The sequence below is a fragment of the Salvelinus namaycush genome, chromosome 21 (assembly GCF_016432855.1).
Source record: "Salvelinus namaycush isolate Seneca chromosome 21, SaNama_1.0, whole genome shotgun sequence".
NCBI lineage: Eukaryota > Metazoa > Chordata > Actinopteri > Salmoniformes > Salmonidae > Salvelinus > Salvelinus namaycush.
This window is the reverse complement of record NC_052327.1, coordinates 12,241,836-12,267,984: the sequence shown is the minus strand read 5'-3', so window position 1 is coordinate 12,267,984 and position 26,149 is coordinate 12,241,836. Positions and strand designations below refer to the sequence as shown.

The following is a 26,149-nucleotide window of genomic DNA, read 5'->3' as shown; positions in this document are numbered from 1 at the left end:
AGGATTTTGGAATTTCTCCCGCGAACCCCTTCTTCTTATCAGTTGACCCCACATGGAGTCATGACCCCTGGTTTGGGAGATACATTTATAATTTAGTTCTCAGGCAAGGCTTGATCATGCAAACCAGTTTTGTTATGTTTTAAACCTCTTATTTTGTTCATTTTCAGTTTTAATTTCTGTACCTGTCACAATTTTTTAAACAAGCTACTAGTTAATATTTATCACAGTTTTGGTTCATGACTGGACACAGTGAACGGGCAGTAAACCTAACTGCTTTAAAAGTGTCCAGGTTTTTCCTGTCCAACTCTATTGTTCTTCGCTTATCAGCAAGTATATGTGATAAAAGGCACCTGATAGTCTAAATCAGAAATCACCCTATCCTGTTCAAAGGTCAGAGCTGTAAAGCACATTATCCTACACGGCAGACAATCAGTGGTACAGTGCCTTCAGAAAGTACACACCCTTTGACTTTTTGCACATTTTGTTGTTACATCCTGAATTTAAAATTGATGAATTTTAGATGTGTTTGTCACTGGCCTACACACATTACCACATAATATCAATGAAATTATGTGTTTTAGACATTTTTAGAAATTAATTATCTGAAATGTCTTGAGTCAATAACTATTCAAATAAAATCGAATTGTATTTGTCACAAACACAAAAAAGCAGATGTTATCGCGGGTGTAGCAAAATGCTTGTGTTTCTAGCTCTAACAGGGCAGTAATATCTAACAATACACACAATCTAAAGTAAAGTAATGGAATTAAGAATATATAAATATTTGGACGAGCAATGTCAGAGCGGAATAGACTAAGATACAGTAGAATAGGATAGAACACAGTATATACATATGAGATGAGTAATGCAAAATATGTAAACATTATTAAAGTGGCTGGTGTTCCATTATTAAAGTGGCCAGTGATTTCAAGTCTATGTATATAGGGCAGCAGCCTCTAATGTGCTAGTGATGGCTATTTAACAGTCTGATGGCCTTGAGATAGGTGTTTTTCAGTCTCTCGGTCCCAGCTTTGATGCACCTGTACTGACCTCGCCTTCTGCATGATAGCGGGGTGAACAGGCAGTGGCTCGGGTGGTTGTTGTTCTTAATGATATTTTTGGCCTTCCTGTGACATCGGGTGCTGTAGGTGTCCTGGAGGGCAGGTAGTTTGCCGCCGGTGATGCGTTGGGCAGACTGCACCACCCTCAGGAGAGCCCTGCGGTTGCGGGCGGTGCAGTCTGCCCAACGCATCACCGGTGGCAAACTACCTGCCCTCCAGGACACCTACAGCACCCGATGTCACAGGAAGTTTCCGTACCAGGGGGTGATACAGCCCGACAGGATGCTCTCAATTGTGTGTCTGTAAAAGTTTGTGAGGGTTTTAGGTGCCAAGCCGAATTTCTTTAGCCTCCTGAGGTTGAAGAGGCGCTTTTGCGCCTTCTTTACCACACTGTCTGTGTGGGTGGACCATTTCAGTTTGTCAGTGATGTGTACGCTGAGGAACTTGAAGCTTTCCACCTTCTCTGCCGAGGTCCCGTCGATGTGGAAAGAGGGGTGCTCCCTCTGCTGTTTCCTGAAGTTCATGATCAGCTCCTTCGTTTTGTTGACTTTGGGTAAGAGGTTATTTTCCTGGCACCACACTCCCAGAGCTCTCACCTCCTCCCTGTAGGCTGTCTCATCATTGTTGGTAATCAGGCCTACTACTGTTGTGTCGTCTGCAAACTTGATGGTTGAGTTGGAGGTGTGCGTAGCCACACAGTCATGGATGAACAGGGAGTACATGAGGGGGCTGAGCACGCACCTTTGTGGGGCCCCAGTGTTGAGGATCAACGAAGTGGGGGGGGGGGGGGAGTCCAGTCAGGAAGTCCAGGACCCAGTTGCACAGGGCGGGGCTCAGACCCAGGGCCAAGAGCTTACTGATGAGCTTGGAGGGTACTATGGTGTTGAATGCTGAGATATAGTAAATGAACAGCATTACATAGGTATTCCTCTTGTCCAGATGGGATAGGGCAGTGTGCAGTGCGATGGCGATTGCATCGTCTGTGGATCTATTGGGGCAGTAAGCAAATTGAAGTGGGTCTAGGGTGTCAGGCCGAGTTGCAGTTATTCAGTCCCTTTGTTATGGCAAGCCTAAATAAGTTCAGGAGTAAACATTTGCTTAACAAGTCACATAATTGCATGGACTCTGTAACTCACACATACAATTATATGTAAGGTCCCTCAGTCGAGTAGTGAATTTCAAACACAGATTCAACCACAAAGACCAGGAAGGTTTTCTAATGCCTCACAAAGGTCATCTATTGGTAGATTAGTACAAATAAAAAAACAGATATTGAATATCCCTTTTGAGCATGTTGAAGTTATTAATTACACTTAGGATGGTGTATCAATACACCCATTAACTCTAAAGATACAGGTGCTGATTCCAAACTCAGTTGCCGGAGAGGAAGGAAACCACTCAGGGATTTCACCATGAGGCCAATGGTGACTTTAAAACAGCTACAGAGTTTAATGGCTGTGATAGGAGAAAACTGAGGACGGACAAACAACATTGTAGTTACTCCACAATAGTAACCTAATTAACAGAGTGAAAATAAGGAAGCATGTACAGAATATTCCAAAACATGCATCCTGTTTGCAACAAGGCACTAACGTAATACTGCAGAAAATGTGCCAAAGTAATTCACTTTTTGTCCTGAATGCAAAGTATTATGTTTGGGGAAAATCCAATACAACACATTACTGAGTACCACTCGCCATATTTTCAAGCATAGTGGTGGCTGCATCATGTTATGGATATGCTTGTAATCGTTAAGGCCTGGGGAGGTTTTCAGGATAAAAAAAATAACTAAATGGAGCTAAGCACAGGCAAAATCCTAGAGGAAAACCTGGTTCAATCGACTTTCGACCAGACACTGGGAGATTAATTCACCTTTCAGCAGGACAATAACCTAAAACACAATGCCAAGTCTAGACTGGAATTGCTTACCAAGAAGACAGTGAATGTTCATGAGTAGCCGAGTCGCAGTCTTGACATAAATCTACCTCAAAATCTATGGCAAGACCTGAAAATGGTTATCTAGCAATGATCAACAACCAAATGGATAGAGCTTGAAGAAGTTTGAAAATAGTAATAGGGAAATGTTGCACAATCCAGGCATGGAAAGATCTTAGAAACTTACCCAGAAAGACTTACTGCTGTGATCGCTGCCAAAGGTACTTCTACAAAGTATTGACTCAGGGGTGTCAATACTTATGTCAATGAGATTGTATTTCATTTTAAATAATTTGCAACCATTTTTAAAAACATGTTATCACTTTGTCATTATGGGGTATTGTGTGTAGACGGGCGAGAAAGAGAGAGAGAGCATTTTTTTTGTTAATTAATTTTTAAGGTGTCATGTTTCATAGTGATGCTGGACCATGTTGACTCCAACGCTTCCCAGAGTGTCAAGTTGTCTGGATGTTCTTTGTGTGATGGACCATTCTTGATACACACTGAAAACTGTTGAGTGTGGAAAACCCAGCAGCGTTGCAGTTCTTGACACAAACTGGTGCACTTGGCACCTACTACCATTCAAAGGCAATTAAATATTTGTCTTTCCCATTCACCCTCAGAATGGCACACATACACAATCCATGTCTCAATTGTCTCAAGGCTTAAAAATCCTTATTTAACCGGTCTTCTCCCTTACATCTACACTGATTGAAGTAGATTTAACAAGTCACATCAATAAAGGATCATAGCTTTCACCTGGATTCACCTGGTCAGTCTGTCATGGAAAGAGCAGGTGTTCTTTATGTTTTGCACAGTCAGTGTGTATGTATATCTATGCATACAATACCATAATATCTACCCTTACCTGAAACCCAAATAATCTTCATAATGGGATAATCATTCATGAAAAGATAACTATTAGGTTATTGGGAGTTAAATATGCCATATATATATATATATATATTACACACATATACATTCAGGTTAGATATTATGGTATTGGGGGGAGGGGAGCATGTCAATTCTTAGTCATGATGTCTTTTATCAGGTGCTCTGGTAGGCACAATCTAAGGGAGATAAGGAGACACCACGCCTCTCACAGGTCTGCCAGGCAGCCAAATGCATCAACAAGCAGTGCTATCCAGTACCTGGGTACTGCAACAAGGTGAGACTATCCTGCATATATTTTACATCTGTAGTGTGCCACAAGAATTGACTTCCAAAGTATAAATGTACACATTTTTAGAATTGGTTTGCCATGAATGTTAACTCAATTGCAAATGTTTCTGTACTGTATTATGTTTAACGATTATTATTTATTGCAGTTACAGCAAATATTTAGTAGATTTGGCTATTTCAGCCACACACGTCGCTAACCGGTGTATAAAATTGAGGACGTAGCCATGCAATCTCCATAGACAAACATTGGCAGTAGAATTGCCTTTCTGAAGAGATCAGTGACTCAACGTGGCACCATCATAGGATGCCACCTTTCCAACAAGTCAGTTTGTCAAATGTCTGCCCTGCTAGAGCTGTTATTGTGATGTGAACATGTCTAGGAGCAACAACAGCTCAGCCGCAAAGTGGTAAGCCACACAAGCTCACAGAACAGGACCGACGAATGCTGAAGCGTGTAGGGCGTAAAAATCGTCTGTCCTCGGTTGCAACGCTCACTACCGAGTTCCAAACTGCCTCTGGAAGCAACGTCAGCACAAGAACTGTTACTGTTCGTCAGAAGCTTCATGAAATAGGTTTCCATGGCTGAACAAGCCTAAGATCACCATGCGCAATGCCAAGAGTCGACTGGAGTGCTGTAAAGCTTGCAGCCATTGTACTCTGGAGCAGTGGAAACACGTTCTCTGGAGTGATGAATCACGCTCCACCATCTGGCAGTCCAAAGGATCAATCTGGGTTTGGCGGATGCCAGGAGAACGCTACCTGCCCCAATGCATAGTGCCAACTGTAAAGTTTGGTGGATGTGGAATAATGGTCTGGGGCTGTTTTTCATGGTTCAGGCTAGTCCCCTTAGTGCCAGTGAAAGGAAATCTTAAAGCTACAGCATACAATGACATTCTAGACGATTTTGTGCATCCAACTTCCAACTTTGTGGCAACAGTTTGGGGAATACCCTTTTCTGTTCCAGCATGACAATGCCCCCGTGCACAAAGCGAGGTCCATACAGAAATAGTTTGTCGAGATCGGTGTGGAAGAACTTGACAAGCCTGCACAGAGCCCTGACCTCAACCCCATCGAGTACCTTTGGGATGAATTGGAACGCCGACTGCGAGCCAGACCTAATCGCCAATATCAGTGCCCGACTTCACTAATGCTCTTGTGGCTGAATGGAAGCAAGTCCCCACAGCAATGTTCCAACATCTAGTGGAAAGCCTTCCCAGAAGAGTGGAGGCTGTTATAGCAGCAAAGGGGGGACCAACTACATATTAATGCCCATGATTTTGGAATGAGATGTTCGACGAGCAGGTGTCCACATACTTTTGGTCATGTAGCATATACGTTTCGTCTTTTAATACTAGCTCATTTATATTGCAAAATCATGTTATGCAATCATCTATCTTGCAATGGAATTGCCAAAGGCCTGTATATAAAACACCTCTTGCATAATTTACTCCTGTGAACTTTGATCAGATAACCCAAGTAAGCTTGCAATTTCTTCATTTCATGTCTGGATCACTGAATTATCCCCTACTAAATAGCCCTTCCTACAAGTCTCGCCTCAGAATAATGCCTTTGGTTTTCTACAGAAATGCTTGTTTTATTCCACATGATGGCATAAAGTAGCTACCCATGCAGATCGTTTTAAGAGGGATTTCCACTCAATAGAGCCTGTTTAAATACCATAAAAGTATCTCTTAATCAAGGCAATACAGTATTGTAATAATATTCCCTTTCCCTTTCATAGCCTATATATTCAGTTGAATTAGGCTGTAGCTGAATAGGGCTGTGTGCTTTTCTACGCATCTTTAAAAGTTGTGTATCTCAAAAGCAAGTTATTTAGTCACTATACTTGTCCTTAATCCCTGATCAAAGTCAGCCTCTTTCTAAACTCTTCGTTCCTGCAATACATTACCGACTGGTCGGTAATTACGCAAACCCAAACCCCAATACATTGATTGATAATCCAATTAAGGAAATGTCAAGAGTTATCGATTTGCTCGAATTTCACATTAATGATTCAACTATAGCGCTTGCTATAGCCTACTACACCCATCCATGACGCATTGCATGGTTACTTGTAGTTGTGGGACGTTTGTCCGTAAGTATATTCAGAAATCCACATATGCCCTTTGCACCCTGCTTTCACGGTCTAGCCACAAATAAATTAAGTCATTATGTGTCCAGTGTGTAGACCTATGGGAGGGGGAAATACAGACAGACTACAGCGTAGCCTACAGCTGCTTTAGTGTAGTGTAGACTGCTTCGTCTATTGCTGTATTCTCTTGGACCCCTTAGCATTCACACCACGTCTCCTCTATTCCAGTCTCACTCATCCATTCTCTCTGATTTCATCCCTTCCTTTTAGACGCTTAGCATCAGCAAGGGTCCCGTTCATCCTTTCCTACCTCTTGAACTGTGGAAATAAAACAATGGCAAACAACTTCGCCAGAGTGTTGTCCTCCAAACGAAATGTGGGGATTCTGTCATTAATTGGAGCCGGGTCTTTGACAGCGGGCTTTCTGCTCAATCGTGAACATGTCACCGCCGGAGCGCAAGCACGGAGAGTGTACCCCGCCAGGTAAACCACGACGCCCTTTACTGATATATATGGACATTTTCAGTTTAGCCATGTCAGGTGCGAGAGTGTATTGCCATATTGTCATTAAGGATTTAGATAGAGTAGTTTAATACGTGGATAATATGCTGACCTCGATTAAATAATTTTACTATCAAAGCAATGCCAGCAACTGGGAGACGAATGTGGTATTTCGAGTCTTTCGATCATAAACTAACCTATTTGTGAAAATTATAACCGACCTAGGCCTGTTTATTCTCGAGATATATTTAACTTATATTGCACCACATGTTCTTTATGCCTAATGATGAATAATTAATATAGATATAAAGAATTAAATATGCATATTTTCAAAATCCTTCTCTGAATGCTACATGGTTCCACGAGGGAATGTTTTGCTAACAAATACTAGGCCACATTGATATGTTCTAATTGTTGATGAGACAGTTTTTTTCCAGAACCATGGTGGAATTGTCTAAATTTGACTTTATATGACCTGCATGGGGTCTGGGAAAACTCTGTTTTTGTGACTTTATAGGCCTAATAATAGGCAGAATCTACTGCACACCCAACACCGCTAATTAGTCATGTGCACATTTCCAATTTCATTTAGAATTTTAAACTGTCCATGTGGTTGTTTCTCAGTTACAATGATATAGCCATTTTTTGGTGAGTGACTGACTGTGTCCTGACAGTGCGGAGTACCCGGACCTACGCAAGCACAACAACTGCATGGCCAGCCACCTGACCCCAGCCATCTATGCCAAGCTGGTGGACAAGACCACTCCCAACGGGTACTCCCTGGACCAGGCCATCCAGACTGGCGTGGACAACCCCGGGCACCCCTTCATCAAGACTGTGGGCATGGTGGCAGGGGACGAGGAGTCATACGAGGTCAGAGCAAGGGGAATTAGTTGGAGGCAGTAGTTCAAGGTCAGTGTAGTGAAGCCATAGGCTGTGTTTGTTCTCTCAAAGAGTAGGAGGAGAGGATCCGAAGTCCCTCCTTTGGACCTCATCCTCCAATGAGCTTTGAGAGGAAGGTGAGGATTTGGGGAAATGAGCACGAGGAGGAAGAAAGGATTTGACAGCTAGTAACATTTTCAGACGCCCCCTAAATGTATGGTTGAAGGTCAAGCTGTGATATTTAACGACAAAGAAAAGCAATCGCTTTAGCCATAAATAGCCAATTTAGTCAATGGACTACATTTATCTCAGAGACATTGAGAATGAATGACTACCCTGTGGCCTATTTAACACTTTTGGCATGTAAAATGATCAGTAGCGTGCGCAATGGTTCATGGACCACATTCTATTGCAATCTCATTGCTTGCTATGAACTTGAAAGGTTCTCAAAATAGAAAGTGATATCATTATTATTTCCTCACTCGTATGCAGATGATGCTCTGTCTCATCATGTGACTATGACTGTGGTCTGCATTAGTGCCCCGCCCAGTGAGTGGACATTGCCCATATACCACACCCCCCGGGCCTTATTGCTTAACTAAACTGCATTACAATACTATACTGTAAGCCTGTCTAGTAGTTTATAAAGTGACAATGATCATTTGAAGAACTCCCATCCTTTCAGCTTAGGTGTGACAACTATTGTAGGCTATATGATGGTGTTATATGGTCAGACTTCTGATGTGGATGTGGGGGTTTCAGGTGTTTGCAGACCTCCTTGACCCAGTCATCAAGGAGCGGCACAATGGCTACGACCCTCAGATTATGACCCATCCCACCGACTTGGACTCCAGCAAGGTACAGAGATGCAACTTCACTGAAAACAACAGTATAGGGTTTGCGTCCCAAATGGCGCCCTACTCCTTTGATCGTGCTCTACCTTTGACCAGACCCCATAGGGAATAGGGTGCAGGCCCTGGTCAAAAGTAGTGCACTTCATAGGGAGTAGGATGCCATTTGGGACGCTACCTAGATGTGACAGTGAAGTTATCTAACGTTTAGAAGGTGGACAGATTCACTTACTGGACACTACACCAGGGGAGAATGACTGCCCCCTTTCATTGAAGCCATGAAGTTCAAGACCGACCGAGGCTGTTGTTTTAACAAAGCAGGGTCCCCTATTATAGTCAATGGGAAAATGGCCATCTTCGTGGTCAATCTTCATGCAAATAAAGAACAAATTCGAAGACAATCATGGTATCAATAATTGCTTCTATTACACCAGATGTATGTCCTTGAACCAATTATTTTAAAATCGCACACAGAATAAGTTATAAGGATAGCTTAGTTGCAGCCTGCAGTACCCCGGTCGGCCTTCAACTTGAGATGCTCCATGAGACGGGGCAGTCGTACTCCCCTGGTCGCAGCTTGCAACATCACTTCCTGGAGTAGCTCAAGCTGCAAATGTTATGTCTTGAGAATCCCACCCATGAGACCTCTTACTAAGATAAAACAGACTTCCTGAGCTTCAAATGCGCCATTGAGTCGTCACATAGCAATGAGTGGTGTGACGTTGGCTTTGTCCATTCATATACAGTCAATGCACTACACTAATCAGTTATACCAGCTAATATTATATAATTATGCAGTACATCCATTGCGCATATTGGAATGTTATGTTACGTGAATATATTATAAGCTACAATGAATTATATGGCATACACCCTTTTGCTTAAACCCTTTTGCTCTTTGGGGATCATAGATCATTCACAAATTTCCTCCATCAATGTTGGTGTTGTGATACTGTTTACGCCAGTCATTATTTCTTCTATTTCTCTCCGTTTGCAGCTCACGTCTGGCAACTTTGACGAGCGCTACGTGCTGTCGTCACGGGTCAGGACTGGCCGTAGCATCAGGGGGCTGAGCCTGCCCCCGGCGTGTACCCGGGCGGAACGCCGCGAGGTGGAGAGGGTGGTGGTTGACGCCCTGGCTGGCCTGAAGGGGGACCTGGCAGGGACCTACTACAGCCTCACACACATGACAGACCAGGAGCAGCAGCAGCTCATCGACGTGAGTCAAGAGGCCCATTTTAAGTGTTGTAAGGACATAAAGGAGAGTGAGAAAAGGGAAATAATAGCAAGGATTTTTGGGGAGGACATTGATATTGCTCCACTTTCATTAAGACCGCATTTCCTGTCTCTACTATGTTAACACAGGACCACTTCCTGTTTGACAAACCCGTGTCTCCTCTGCTGACCTGTTCGGGGATGGCTCGTGATTGGCCAGACGCACGCGGTATCTGGTAAGCACCTGTTAGTTATAGATACGGACCCTTAGTGGTCATTAACAGTCATAACAGTGAGAGGTGATTTTGATTGTTTCACAGTTATTTGCATACAGTTCATGCTACACATCACCATGACTCTGCTAGCAAAATAATGCCCACTAGCTTGTAGCTCCTCTAGATTGAGCCTTAAACGTGCATTAGTGGCATGTAGTCTAGCAGTTAGTGTTGGTCGGGTAACCGAAAGGTCGCTGGTTCGAATACCGAGCCGACAAGGTGAAAAATCTGTCGACGTGTCCTTGAGCAAGGCACTTAACCTTAATTTGCTCTAGGGCCAACGTACTAGTATAGCTTACCGTATGCTTCCCAGTTGATACTGTTCGCGCATATATTCTGACAAAATGTTGTGAAATTTGTGTTGGTTTTGGTGCATTTTTTTATTGAATTTTTTGCTGTTCGAGCACATCTTTTTTCTTGAGGGTAGTCGCAGTTCAGTAGATGAAGTCTACACCCTTTCGTCTGTGATTGGTTAACAGTAGGGATTCTTTAATTACGTGTTTGTTGTCATTCAACGAGAGAAGACTAGTTTTCATGTACATTTTGTTCACTTTAGAAATACTGCACCAAACATCTAACATCTTAGTTAGATGTAAAATTACATGACTGAGACCTCCTGGGCAAAAACAGCAAAATTGATAACAGATTTCCTGATTTAATTTGGACTATTTTTCTCTTGTTATATGTCACTCACTAACCAGGTTTCCATCCAACCTTTTTATGCGCGTAAAGTACAATTTCATGTCAGGCCTGCAGGAAATTTTTCGGTAAACTTTCCAAATGTCTACAAAACAAAATACGCTAGACAAGGTGGGATTTTTTTGTATCAGTAAAATTAATTATGCGAGAAATGTCAGTGGAAACGCTCTTATGCGCAAATATTTATATAATAACCATCCTATTGAAGTTGAAGTCACACGATGACATGTTGTGTGGTCCTCCCACTGATTTATTGGGAAAGAATGCAGTTTATTAGGCAATAGATTCAATAAATGATGATGAACGTCACAGGGTGGTGAAAGGGCATGGTGATCTTGATGCTCCTTTCCAAGAAATATAGAGGGTCTTATTCTGGTGAAATGATGATCGATGCTTGACTGCTGTTTGACAAATAAAAGTAATCTTGCTCTTTTGTCCATAATAATAATCTCATCTGGTAGGCTACAGGTGCACTCTAGCCAAAAGTGTGCAGGTAGCGGTGTGCGCATTTGCCAATACCAGGGTGGGCACACTTGCTATATAAGGCAAAAAGAATTGTGAGCAAAACCATCAGTACAGTTGAAAATACAAAAGGTATTTTATGTGCACTACCTCATCACACACAGCCTTTTATCTGCAACAAGCCAATTTGATGGAAACATCTTTGGAGGGGAAAACACGCTTATTGTTTTTAATATCGAATTTGAGAATATTCACATTCAAATCTGTTGCCAATTGGATGGAAACCTAGCTATAGAAAGTCACTCAATTAGCCCATGTCAGTTCAAATGTTTTAAATTGGTAAATGAGTCTAGTTAGTCTAGCCAGCTATCTAAATTTCGAGTTATCATGGCCGAATTACTGACCGGGCACGCAGGGCACATGTCCAGGGGCCCTGACCTCCAGGGGGCCCCCATTGCTTTAGCTAGTCACTCTTGCTCAGGTATCATATTAACGTGGCATAAGGCATGGCAAAATGTGTAGAATTGCAGGAAATTAGCTGTAAAACTGCAACAACAAAAAATAGCATCTGTAAAGCAAATGTATTTGTTTACCTTTTGTTAATAAAATACTTTTCTGCCAATGGATCGCTCTGTCAATTATAGTTTTTAATCCCGGTGCTGTGTTAATGTGAGTTAATCCGCAGCGGCTAATTATATACAGGGCCTTCAGAAACTATTCACACCTCTTGACTTATTTCACATTTTGTTGTTTTACAGCCTGAATACAAAATGGATTAATTAAATAAAAAATCTCACCCATCTACACATAATCCCCCATAATGAAAGTGAAAACATGTTTTTAGAAATGTTGGCAAATTTATTGAAAATTAAATACAGAAATATCTCATTTACATAAGTATTCACACCGCTGAGTCAATACTTTGTAGAAGCACCTTTGTCAGCGACTACAGCTGTGAGTCTTTCTGGGTAAGTCTTTTCAGGTCTTGCCATAGATTTTCAAGTAGATTTAAGTGAAATCTTTTTGGTAAGCAACTCCAGTGTAGATTTGGCCTTGTGTTTTATGTTATTGTCCTGCTAAAAGATCAATTCATCTCCAAGTGTCTGGTCCATCATTTTTTATCCTGAAACTCCCCAGTCCTTAACGATTACAAGCATACCCATACCATGATGCAGCCACCACTGTGCTTGAAAATATGGAGAGAAGTACTCAGTAATGTGTTGTATTGGATTTGCACCAAACATAACACGTTGTATTCAGAACACAACGTTCATTTCTTTGCCACATTTTTTTAGCAGTATTACTTTAGTGCCTTGTTGCAAACAGGATGCATGTTTTGTAATATTTTTATTCTGTACAGGCTTCCTTCTTTTCACTCTGTCAATTAGGTTAGTATTGTGGAGTAACTACAATGTCATTGACCCATTCTCAGTTTTCTCCTATCTTAGCCATTAAACTCTAACTGTTTAAGTCACCATTGGCCTCTCCGGCAACTTAATTAGGAAGGACGCCATTATCTTTGTAGTGACTGGATGTATTGATATACCATCCGAAGTGTTAATAACTTCACCATGCTCAAAGGTCTGCACTTCTTTATGGTTGAATCTGTTGGAAATTCACAGCTTTTTTTAAATGTATTTTATATAACCTTTATTTAACTAGGCAAGTCAGTTAGGAACAAATTCTTATTTACAATGACAGCCTTGTTCAGGTTAACTGCCTTGTTCAGGTGCAGAACAACAGATTTTGTTTTTTTACCTTGTCAGCTCAGGATTCGATCCAGCTGAAGGACCTTGCAGATAATTGTATGTGTGGCGTAAAGAGATGAGATGGTCATTCAAAAATCATGTTAAACACTATTATTGCGCACATAGTCCATGCAACTAATTATGTGACTTGTTAAGCACATTTGTACTCCTGAACTAATTTAGGCTTGCCATAACAAAGGGGTTGAGTACTTATTGACTCAAGACATTTCATCTTTATCTTTGAATTAATTTGTACAAATTTCTAAAAACATAACTCCACTTTGACATTATGGGATATTGTTTATAGGCCAGTGACAATTTTTCTTTTTTTTAAAATTCAGGCTACAATATAACAAAATGTGGGAAAAGTCAATTGGCTATGTGTTTGTAGATTGACTGAGGTGAATGAAGTACAGCAACCAATGTGATAATAGCTGGGGTCATTTGTGCTTGTTTTTGCTGTTCTCCAAATGACATTTTAGAGTTTGTAAATTATATAGAAACGCAGTAAATGAGCTTCAACTTTCTTTACGTTTCTAAGAAAGTTAACCCCCTCTCACCACCCTCAAGACCTCGCTAAAACTCAGAACCTGGCTATGGCCCTGCAGACAATGCCCTCTCCGCATTGAGTTTCAGCCTGGTGCCCAGAAATAGCCTGGTGCTGCTCCAGCATCGATCACCAGCTTTCCTCTTACCCCTCCCCCCTCTGTGCCTACATCATACCAAACTCTTCTCCTCTCCTTTATAATTCACCCTCTCTCTCTCCGTTTGACAGCTCTCCTCCTTTCATCCTGCCCTCCGCTCTCCTGGCTCCAGACCTATCCATTACTTTCTCTAATTGTTTTTAGGAAGTCTGTTTTTACTGAATGCAATTCATTACAGTGCATTACAATGAGATTATTAATTGTATGGCATTACTGTATGCATAACAATGCATTACTATGAGATTATCGCGTATATGGCAATACTGTATACGGCGACCATCACCTCAATGTTTTGTGCATGAAGTTATAAAGTAGGTACATGTATGGTAAATGGAACCCGGGACATCAACTCTAGCTGGTGCAATGGAGAATAGGAAAATGATCTCTTAGTCATATATTGATGTTGTCTAACTCAATCCATTATGACGAGGGCTCCGAGCACAGCATTTCTTTTTTACCAACGTTAAGGAAAAGCATCGATATCAATGGTTGAGGTCAGCTCCTGCAAAAATAGTCTACGTACACTGGTGGCAGCGGTGGGATCCGTTGATTTCAATATAAATTGAAGTATTGATTTAAGAGAGTGTTTTGTGATTTTTAAACCGTCTCCACTCATTTGTACCAAAACCCAGGCACAACAACACGAAGACCTTCCTCATCTGGATCAATGAAGAGGATCACACCAGGGTCATCTCTATGGAGAAGGGAGGCAACATGAAGAGAGTGTTTGACCGCTTCTGCACAGGCCTGAAAGAGGTGCACACACACTCACACACTTGAGTTATTTATCTAATTGTTCCACGTTCCTCATTAGATACAGGAGACGCCAAATTGTTAAAGCAAGGACTGTTATTGAACAGTAGTAATGGCCAAACAGTAGCAATGACTACACTACACACACTCAGCAATACACACAGGTATTACTACAGTGCATTCGGAAAGTATTCAGACCCCAATGAATTAAATAAAACATTTTCCTCATCAATCTGCACACAATACCCGATAATGACGAAGTAAAAACAGGTTTTTAGAAATGTTTGCAGATTTATGACAAATATAAAACAGAAATACCTTATTTGCATAACTATTCAGATCCTTTGCTACGAGACTCTAAATTCAGCTCAGGTGCATCCTGTTTCCATTGATCATCCTTGAGATGTTTCTACAACTTGATTGGTGTCCACCTGTGGTAAATTAAATTGAATGAACATGATTTGGAAAGGCACACACCTGTCTACAGTGCCTTCGGAAACTATTCAGAACCCTTGACTTTTTCCAAATTTTTTCGTTTACAGCCTTATTCAAAAATGTATCAAATTTGTTTTTTTTCTTCATCAATCTACACAGAATATCCCATAATGACAAAGCAAAAACAGGTTTTTAGATTTTTTTGCTAATTTATTAAAAATAAAAATGGAAAAATAACATTTACATAAGTATTCAGACCCTTTACTCAGTACTTTGTTGAAGCATCTTTGGCAGTGATTATAGCCTGGAGTCTTCTTGGGTATGACACTATAAGCTTGGCACACCTGTATTTTGGGAATTTCTCCCATTCGTCTCTGCAGATCCTCTCAAGCTCTGTCAGGTTGGATGGGGAGCGTTGCTTCACAGCTATTTTCAGGTCTCTCCAGAGATGTTCGATCGGGTTCAAGTCCGAGCTCTGGCTGGGCCACTCAAGGACATTCAGAGACTTGTCCCGAAGCCACTCCTGCGGTCCAGAGCGTTCTGGAGCAGGTTTTCTTCAAGGATCTCTCTGTACTTTGCGCCGTTCATCTTTGCCTTGATCCTGACTAGTCTCCCAGTCCCTGCCGCTGAAAAACATCCCACAGCATGATGCTGCCACCACCATACTTCACCGTAGGGATGGTGCCAGGTTTCCTCCAGACATGACACTTGGCATTCAGGCCGAAGAGTCCAATCTTGGTTTCATCAGAACAGAGAATCTTCTTTCTCATGGTCTGAGAGTCTTTAGGTGCCTTTTGGCAAACTCCAAGCGGGATGTCATGTGCCTTTTACTGAGGAGTGGCCACTCTACCATAAAGGCTTGATTGGTGGAGTGCTGCGGAGATGGTTGTCCTTCTGGAAGGTTCTCCCATCTCCACAGAGGAACTCTAGAGCTCTGTCAGAGTGATCATCCGGCTCTTGGTCACCTCCCTGACCATGGCCCTTCTCCCCCAATAGCTCTAGGAAGAGTCTTGGCGGTTCCAAACTTCTTCCATTTAAGAATGATGGAGGCCACTGCGTTCTTGGGGATCTTTAATACTGCAGAAATGTTTTGGTACCCTTCCCCAGATCTGTGCCGCGACACAATCCTGTCTCTGAGCTCTAAGGACAATTCCTTCGACCTCATGGCTTGGTTTTAGCTCTGACATGTACTGTCAACTGTGGGACCTTAAATAGACGGGTGTGTGCCTTTCCAAATCATGTCCAATCAATTGAATTCACCACAGGTGGACTCCAAACAAGTTGTAGAAACATCTCAAGGATGATCAATGGAAATAGGATGCACCTGACGTCAATTTCGTGTCTTATAGCAAATGGTCTATATATGTGTGTGTATATATAAAAATACTTACATTTTTTATACGTCAAAAATGTCTAAAAACCTATTTTTGCTTTGTCATTATGGGATTGTGTGTAGATTGCTGAGGAGTATAATTTGTTTGAATCCATTTTAGATTAAGGCTGTAATGTAACAACATGTGGAAAAAGTCAAGGGATCTGAATACTTTCCTGAAGTACATACCATATATATAAGGTCCCACAGTTGACAGTCCATGTGAAGGACCCACAATAAAACATGGTAGCGTACAATAACCTGTTTTCTTTTAAGATGTCTGGACAAGACAAAGGTACACCCACCCACCCGATCACTGTATGGCTGTTGATCGACAGTCTATGTGTGCATGACACATTTCAAGGGGAAATAAAATGACAATCTAGTTTTCATCTAATCTCAAGTTCTCATGTAATGTTTGGTCAGGTGGAGAGGCTGATCCAGGAGAAAGGCTGGGAGTTCATGTGGAATGAGAGACTGGGCTACATCCTCACTTGCCCCTCCAACCTGGGCACTGGGCTCCGCGCTGGAGTACACGTCAACCTGCCCAAGCTCAGCAAGGTAACACACACACTGCAATATCTACTCAGAGCCTCAACAAATATACACAGCAAAAACAGTCTTACCTAAAAAAAATATAATCTTGTTTTGAGTGATAATACATTTAAAATTCATTTTTTTTCTTACCAAGATACATTATCTGACTACATCAGCAGATAATGTTGCTTATTTTGACCTAAAAAAGCTTGACACATGTGGGGTAAGATAATTCATCTTGTTTCAAGATATTTTTTCTTCATAAGACGTCTTACTAAGATAATAGATGTTTGGCTTGCCCCTATACAGATTCACGCACTCACAAACACACAGACCTGTTTACCCTCACACCAGCGACCAACAAGATACCCACTTTCCAGTGGCCCATCTGTCCCATCTTCAAGGCCCATCTGTCTTCTGTAAATTCCTCTCCGCTCGCTAACCAGGGCGTGCTTGTGAGGGCACACCCTAGCAAAACGTTTTTAAATCGGAAATGAGTGTTTCCTGTTGGACAAGTTCAGATAGTATCTCTTCATTTCCTACGTTTTGTGCCCCATTAAAATCAAATCAAATCAAATTGTTTTGGTCGCATACACATATTGTAACGGCTGTCTTCGGGTGAAAGAGAGGAGGACCAAACTGCAGCGTGATGATAATCCATATTTTAATAGGCTACTTAAACAACGAACAAAAACAACAAACTGACAGAAAGAACCGAGGACGCTACAGTCCCGAACTAGTGAACACAGACCAGATGAACACACGAACAGGAACAATCACCCACAAAACACACTACAAAATAGGCTACCTAAATATGGTTCCCAATCAGAGACAATGACTAACACCTGCCTCTGATTGAGAACCATATCAGGCCAAACAAGAACCCCCACATAGAAACAGACAACATAGATAATACCCACCCAGCTCATGTCCTGACCAACTAAATAAAGACTAAACAAAGGAAATAAGGTCAGAAACGTGACACATATTTAGCAGATGTTATTGAGGGTGTAGCGAAATGATTGTGTTCCTAGCTCCAACAGTGCAGTTATATCTAACACACAAATCTAAGTAAAGTAAAAAAAAAAAAAAAAAAAATGGAATTAAGAGATATATAATATTAGGATGAGCAATGTCGGAGTGGCATTGACTAAAATACAGTAGAACACAGTATGTAAACATTATTAAAGTGACTAGTGTTACATTATTTAAGTGACCAGTGATTCCATGTCTATGTACATAGGGCAGCAGCCTCTAAGGTGCAGCGTTGAATAACCGGGTGGTAGCCGGCTAGTGACTTAAGTTCAGGGCAGGGTACTGGGTGGAGGCCGGCTAGTGATGGCTATTTAACAGTCTGATGACCTTGAGATAGAAGCTGTTTTTCAGACTCTTGGTCCCAGTTTTGATGCACCTGTACTGACCTCGCCTTCTGGATGATAGCGGGGTGAACAGGCCGTGGCTCGGCTGGTTGATGTCCTTGGTGATCTTTTTGGCCTTCCTGTGACATCAGGTGCTGTAGGTGTCCTGGAGGGAAGACAGTGTGCCCCCGGTGGTGCGTTGGGCAGACCGCACCACCCTCTGGAGAGCCCTGCCGTTGCGGGCGGTGCAGTTTCCATACCAGGCGGTGATACAGTCCGACAGGATGCTCTCAATGGTGCATCTGTAAAAGTTTGTGTCTGTAACCCCACTGCAGGACCCCCGCTTCGCAAAGATTCTGGACAACCTGCGTCTGCAGAAGAGAGGTACCGGAGGAGTGGACACTGCAGCCGTGGGCAGCACCTTTGACATCTCCAACCTGGACAGACTGGGACAGTCAGAGGTAATAAGGAATACATAGTGTAGGGTGAAGTTTCTCTTAGACACTGATCTTGAGTCCGTTTGGATTGGGAAGGGGAAGCTGATCCTAGATCTGTACTAGGGGAAACTTCACCCCCCCCCCACACACACACACACAGCCACGGGGTGCATCTCAAATAGTCTAAAATGGCGTACTCTCCACTCCTCTCCTTTACCTGCGCCTACAATACAAGGTAATGCAATAACAGTTATTATCCCAAATGAGGATATTAGAACTAAGGTACGACCTGGAAAAACTTGCCAGGAACCGACTGAGATGGCGGACATTCATCAATAGCCTCAGCTCCTTAGGAGGCAAGGGCTTAAGAAGGCAAGTCAAAAGCTGTTATTCAGAATCTGAGAAGGTAGGTCAAAACAATACGGGTGAAGAGTACCAAATGCATTTTCTTTACAGCTCTGTATAGTAAATGAGAGGACACAAGCGAGGAAGCCATTTTAGACTACTGAGATGCGGCCATGGGTTGTACTGGAAGGCTTGAACAGTGTCTTGAGGAGAGAGACCGTCTTGCCTCTGTTTGTGTGTTGTGTACACCCTTGTGTACCCAGTCATGCTGTCATGCCTGTGTCTGCATGCGAGATGGTGACATAGATAAAAGACGACAATGGGACTATTCTGTATTGTGTGTTGCTGGTGTGAGTCCCGGAGAGCCACAATGTGTGCGGAGTACCAGACACTTGTACAATCTATGCCAAGGCGCATTGAAGCTGTTCTGGCAGCTCGTTGTGGCCCAAACGCCCTATTAAGACACTTTATGTCGGTGTTTCCTTTAATTTTGGCACTTACCTGAAGATCCTCCGCTAACACTGCATTTAGATGCACACAAACACCAATCACGATGCGGTTGATTATTTGAACCAGGTACGGGGGGAGGGGGTGGGGCCTGCACACACTGCAGCTCTCCAGAACCAATCGGTGAGGAATGCAAGGGCAAGGTCTGTGAGTGAAAGAAAGAATGCTCCCACTGACTTTCTCTGTGTGATCAGGTCCAGCTAGTGCAGACGGTGGTGGACGGCGTCAACTACCTGATCGACTGTGAGAAGAAGTTGGAGAAGGGTCAGGACATCAAGATCCCTCCGCCGTTCAAGAAGTAGACCACCCAACCCCTCCGACCCAGATATACCTCTTCTTACCGACCTGTCTGTCTCATCCCCATTCAGAGCCATAGGTAATGTCCAGATTTAGTCCAACTCTGTTTGAGATGTCGAATTTAAAATGGCACCAAATGTTCCAAGAACGTTACACTCCGGTAGGAATGCACATTTAGAATGTTCTAGTGCATACCTATATCTCTAATCCCAATGCAACTATATGCAATGGAACTCCTTCTACTTAATAGCCCCCAACCTGACACCTAGGCCTGTTACACCTAGACTACAGCATGTCCTATACTCTGTGTCCGATACTACTACTTCCTCGTCTTCCCTCTGTATCGGGATATGGAGGAGCACGGCTATATGCTATACTGATACTGCTACGGTAGTGTAATCCATCCATTTGTGGTAGTCTACACCCAAAGTGTAACCATGTAGTGATAGATGACGACTTGAATGGACTTGAATGCAGCACAACAACCATGTTGGACTGAAAAGACTTCTTAGGGGTTTGTATGCTGAAGTTCTAATAGGACACGGGTCAAACTAAGTCGTACTAATAATAACTCATGCTAAACTACTGTGCTCCATGATGTACTGTATGTATCAAGCAGCAATATCATTTCAACCCACCATCATTCTCGGACAGATTTTATTAAAGGAACCATGTGTTTAATGCATTTCTTCTCTCATTCGTCATTAATATTATAAACCTGTTACGTGCCCGTGTGTTGTTGACCCATAGGCTTATAGAATTGTGTTGAACTTGACCACATTGCAACCTGTAACTGTTTAAAGCGTGTGTGTGTGTGTGTGTCTGCGTGTGCGTGATTTCATCCCATCATGAAAGCAATGCTTTGAGTGACTTATTACAGTGGATGGGCGCCATGGTAACCAAGCTCTCAGTGCTTGATTGTGATCAGCTTGGTAGGGTTTGGGGTCATGTGACAATACCGATCCTCTTAACACTGCACTGTGCTATAACCAACCGCTGTACTATACCAAGACTTATGGCCAAAGGGAGTTAGCGTTGATTGGTTTTCTATGCATTTGATTGAATTACTGTAAATCACTGATTAGTGTGAACAAACTCTGATAATGTGGAGCCAATACACAGTTTAAGGTCATAAATCTGAGTAGCATTCACAATGTTGCACAACTACTACAATCGTTATTACTTGCTCATTAAAGACTGGTAAAGAAGTGATAACATGTTTTGATACTAGATGTTCTAACAAGAGCACTGTGTCTTACGACTGACTTCAGATCTGCCAGCCAGGCTGTTTGACATTGTAACATAATATGTGCTAGAAAACTAGGGGAACAATTTGTCTTGTTCCCAATGCTGAACATTGACATTGCAACAGCATCCGTGTTATTCAGAGCTGCAAATAAACCCTGAAGTGTTTGTATTACAAGGTTTTAAGAATCCCTCTCTCTATCCAACCAGTGATTGTTTGAAAAGCATTGGAGCGGCATGTTGTGTTACTGAAATCTGGGTTGTTGACACCATAGCAAAATGTTTTGGAACGGAAAACAGAAATGAGCAGTTCTTCCCGGTCATTTTCCGTTTGGTGCCTACTGAACCCTGTACAATACAGCCAAGCTACTTGAAGCGCCCCCGCCCGCTTTGCATTGCAGTCTGCAGACCTTGGTCCTCCTCCCAAATCTCACAGGGAAAAATGGTACGTTGCCATGGCAACTGTCTTATGGAGGAACGGGAACTAGGAACTCCAAGGGGGGCTTTGTCTGTGCACAGCCAACTAATCCTCAAGCCTTCAGTGGAGCTGCAGGACGCACGGGAACAATGACAAGCCAGAAAGCACAGACTCATCACAGCACACGGAAGTCCTGTTTTATACCTGGTGTTAAAATTGGGCCCACATTTTTAGACCGGTGTAGAAAATTAAAATTATTGATTTTGATTATCTTCCTGACCACTTACTGAGGTAGAAAGGGACTTGTTGTATCTGGATCATCTTGATTAGATTAAAAAAAACACATGTAACCAGTTGTAAGATGTAACCAGGGCCTGTAGGGGAATGGCACCACTTTTCACATACACTGAGTGTACAAAACATTAAGAACACCTGCTCTTTCCATGACACAGACTGACCAGGTGAATTCAGGTGAAAGCCATGATCCCTTATTGATGTCACTTGTTAAATCCACTTCAATCAGTGTAGATAAAGGGGATGAGACAGGTTAAAGGAGGATTTTTAAGCATTGAGACAATTGAGACATGGATGAATGGGCAAGAAAAATGCAAGTGGCTTTGAAAGGGGTATGGTAGTAGGTGCCAGGCACACCAGTTTGTGTCAAGAACTACAACGTTGCTGGGTTTTTCACGCTTAACAGTTTCCCGTGTGTATCAAGAATGGTACACCACCCAAAGAACATCCAGCCAACTTGAAACAACTGTGGTACGCACTGGAGTCAACATGGGCCAGCATCCCTATAGAATGCTTTCGACACCTTGTAGAGTCCATGCCCAGACAAATTGAGGCTGTTCTGAGGTCAAACTGGTGGGGAGCAACTTAATATTAGGAAGGTGTTCTTAATGTTTTGTACACTCAGTCATAGCCGCGGGAACTAGTAATCCACCCCCCCACACACACACACAAAAGTAGTGCACTGAGCATTACGCAGCATGTAAAGTGTTGGTCCCATGTTTCATGAGCTGAAATAAAAGATCCCAGAAATGTTCCATACCAGACATGTCACACACTGAGCACGTTTGGGATGCTCTGGATCGACCACGTGTTCCAGTTAATGACAATATCCGGCGAATTGGCACAGCCATTGAAGAAGAGTGGGGAAGCATTCCACCAGCCACAATCAACAGCCTGATCAACTCTACGCAAAAGGAGATGTGTCGCGTTGCATGAGGCAAAATGGTGGTCACACCAGATACTGACTGGTTTTCTGATCCACGCCCCTCCCTTTTTTTCCCACGGTATCTGCAACCAACAGATGCATGTCTGTATTCCCAGTCATGTGAAATCCATAGATTAGGGCCTAATGACTTTATTTCAGTTGACTGAGTTCCTTACATGAACTGTAACTCAATTGTTCCATCCTGAGAGTTTCTATTTTTGTTCAGTGTACAAAGCTGAGTCCATCATAGCCTTCAGTAGTCAAAATACATTGCATTCATTCTCGCACCATGCAATCAATTATCAGTTCTAAACACTTTTTTTCTTCTCTACTCTGCCTTCAGAATGATCTCTTTTGGCTTGCGCACGTATATGACAGACAGCTGTTGGTCGGAGCACGTCTCCCGAGTTACCGGAGGACTGCGTATTAATCCTGCTGTAGGATATATTGCGGCCAGAAGGTCGGTCAAGTGAACCACGAACATGTACGAGTTACTCAGAAAAAAACAAATCATGACTTTCGAGTCAGTGAAAATAGTTGTTCAAAAAGAACGAATCGTTCACTAAACTGCACGTCACTACTGCTCACTTGAAAAAACACAACCGAAGTCTGATCACCAGGAAAAGAAACTGTGAAAACGCAACGAACGCTGGTCACCAGCGAAAACACAACAGAGGCTAGTCTGCCAGCATAGCCAGCTAAACCATGCTGGTCTGCCAACATAGCCAGCTAGACCATGCTGGTCGGCCAGCAGAACCAGCTAGACCATGCTGGTCGGCCAGCAGAACCAGCTAGACCATGCTGGTCGGCCAACAGAACCAGCTAGACCATGCTGGTCGGCCAGCAATACCAGCTAGACCATGCTGGTCGGCCAACAGAACCAGCTAGACCATGCTGGTCGGCCAGCAATACCAGCTAGACCATGCTGGTCGACCAGCAATACCAGCTAGACCATGCTGGTCGGCCAGCAGAACCAGCTAGACCATGCTGGTCGGCCAGCAGAACCAGCTAGACCATGCTGGTCGGACAGCAGAACCAGCTAGACCATGCTGGTCGGCCAGCAATACCAGCTAGACCATGCTGGTCGGCCAGCAGAACCAGCTAGACCATGCTGGTCGGCCAGCAGAACCAGCTAGACCATGCTGGTCTGCCAGCAGAACCAGCTAGACCATGCTGGTCGGCCAGCAATACCAGCTAGACCATGCTGGTCGGCCAGCAATACCATCTAGACCTGTCTCCGCTAATACAGGACTAGTAAAGATGAGGCTAACACTTGGGGTGTTATTGTGCATGTTAGTTCTCAATGTGAATGTGTTACTTTTCTATTACATTTTTTTTCTATTTTGTTGTTTTCTTCCACTCAGCTCCTCACCTCCCAGTCCCCCTTGCAGAGGTTTTCAAAGGTTTTGAATAGCCTCACTCTGGCATTGCCAAATAGACTAGGCAGGGCAGCAACTCAATTTGTCGGTTGGAACATGTGCTGTTTGAACCACCAGGTCAAATGTGTTGTCATTGTGCAGGGCAAACTATTCAACACGCCAGTTGTATTAGCCAGTATTTATGCTCCTAATTGGGCCAATGACCAGTTTTTATGGGAGTTTTTTTTCACTCCTTCCTGATCTGAACACTCACTGACTTATACTAGCGGGGGATTTGAACTGTGTCCTGCACCCCACATTAGATCGCTCTAAAACAGTATAAGGGTCCCTTTCTAAATCAGCATGTTTTATTAATTATTTTAACCAAGAATATTGTGTAACAGACCCTTGGAGATTTAAAAATCCTACATTTTAACAATATTCTTTATTTTCCCCAGTCCATCAGATGTATTCCAGAATTGATAGTTTCCTTCTAGACAACAAGTTGCTCCCAATACTAAAGTCTTCTGATTATGAGGGTATTGTCATCTCGGACCACAGTGCAGTGGTAATGGTATTGTGTTTTCCTGATAACGTTCTCCCACAACGCACTTGGCGACTCAATCCACGTCTCTTCTCAGATGAAGAATTGAACACATACCTATCTATCTGCCCAAAAGGATTTTTTCCTTGAGCTCAATCGGCTTTCAGAGACAATAATGTGCACCCTGAAGCGCTGAAAGCATACCTACGTGGCCAGATCGTATCATATAACGCCGGCATGAATAAGAGGTCAGGGCATATTACAAAACTTGCTAACCTTAGAAACGACATTGATCAGAGGCACTCAACCACGCCATCTGCAGACCTCTATAAGGAGAGAATCACATTACAGAGAGGACCTCCACTTAAAATCCAGACAAAACCACTATGAGCATGAGGAACTGGACAGTAAACTTCTTTGCCATCAACTGAGGCAATCAACAGCGTCTGGCCTAATACCTGAAATCACAACCTCAGCAGGTGTGACCACCTCAGACTAAAAGTGAATTAATGATCAATGCAAACATTTTGACGAGGACCTTCTAAACTGACACCCGTATTATGCGACATCTACGCAGAAAAAACTTAAGCAGGGGTCACTCCCCCCAACCATGTCACAGGCCATAATATCAGTCTGAAAAATGCCCACTGAAATGTGAGTTCTACTACCCTGTTAGCCTGCTTTGCTGTGACTATAAGATATACACCGAGGTAAAGACAGTTTCAAGTTGGATATTCAACGGATATTCGCGCATTCAAACCTCAATAGCTTTCAAACCACTTGAGCCACAGACTCCAAATAAGTGTCATGATGTTGGAAAAATTGCGCACAACATTGCACACGTCTTATTTTCACGATTTGGACATTACTTCGCTTTCCAAAGCTAATAGACATGTGGAAATGTGAGCAGCATTTTGTATTCCAAGTTGAATTAGTTAGGGAACGTAAACAAAGTACAAAGTTTTTTTGACTTCAAACAAGGTTCAGAATGTCCACTGACTACCCTTCTATATTGCACACCCCTTAGTTTGTCCATTTTCATCTCACAGGATTTAAAAAGAATTTTTCAAAATGTAGAATTTCAATACCTCCTTGGTCATGTGACCTACTGACCTCAAACAAGGTTCAGAATGTCCACAGAATGTCATACCTTCATATCGCACACTCTGATGTTTGTCTACTTTCATCTCATGCTATTAGACTTAAATATGTAAGCTTTGCAGGCCTTCATTTTACATGGGTGTTTAAAAAAAAAAAATACGTCAACAAATGTTCCATCCTCGCAATAACTATCTTTCACATGGACACTGAAAAGATCCGCAAATGGCTGTATGTGGAATGGATCAAGGACAGGAGAGGTGTTCAAACAGAGGTGCTTAAAGGAAGGCACACAGGTAGGCCTCATGAAAAACAATGTTTCATATGCTCTTTTTAGTCACAGTAATAGGCAGTGATTTGTCAGTCAATCCTTTTCATAGCATCACTTTCATATACTGTACATTAAGACAAATCCTTCTACGTTGAGTATTAGAACGCAGTTTACATAACCTGATAATGACGATATTTGAGTGCATTCACAACAAGCCACCTGCAGACAACTTACAAAATGCAATATTGCATTTGAGGGTTTGTTTTTCTGATGAAAATAGTTATTTGATGCATGGCCTACTATTTCTAACTGGGAAAATAAATTCCTACGTCTTTTGTGAGTAAAATC

General features: G+C 42.6%; 1 protein-coding gene across 1 annotated transcript; it reads left to right on the top strand.

Annotated features, from left to right (window-relative positions):
• Positions 1-6,544: 6,544 nt before the first annotated feature.
• On the top strand, positions 6,545-20,374 carry LOC120066615 (creatine kinase U-type, mitochondrial-like). The gene is made up of 9 exons (XM_039018040.1): positions 6,545-6,753; positions 7,446-7,644; positions 8,416-8,511; positions 9,502-9,723; positions 9,870-9,955; positions 14,240-14,363; positions 16,594-16,728; positions 18,398-18,523; positions 19,546-20,374. The coding sequence occupies exons 1-9, from the start codon at positions 6,605-6,607 to the stop codon at positions 19,651-19,653; spliced, it is 1,245 nt and encodes a 414-aa protein (XP_038873968.1). The 5' UTR covers positions 6,545-6,604; the 3' UTR covers positions 19,654-20,374.
• The last annotated feature ends 5,775 nt before the right edge of the window (positions 20,375-26,149 follow it).

Excerpts from the sequence above, each read along its gene's own strand:
- LOC120066615 (XM_039018040.1), top strand. The coding sequence starts at position 6,605 with ATGGCAAACAACTTCGCCAGAGTGTTGTCCTCCAAACGAAATGTGGGG. Across the intron at positions 8,512-9,501 it reads CCGACTTGGACTCCAGCAAG|CTCACGTCTGGCAACTTTGA; the intron begins GTACAGAGATGC and ends CTCCGTTTGCAG. Across the intron at positions 14,364-16,593 it reads TCTGCACAGGCCTGAAAGAG|GTGGAGAGGCTGATCCAGGA; the intron begins GTGCACACACAC and ends ATGTTTGGTCAG.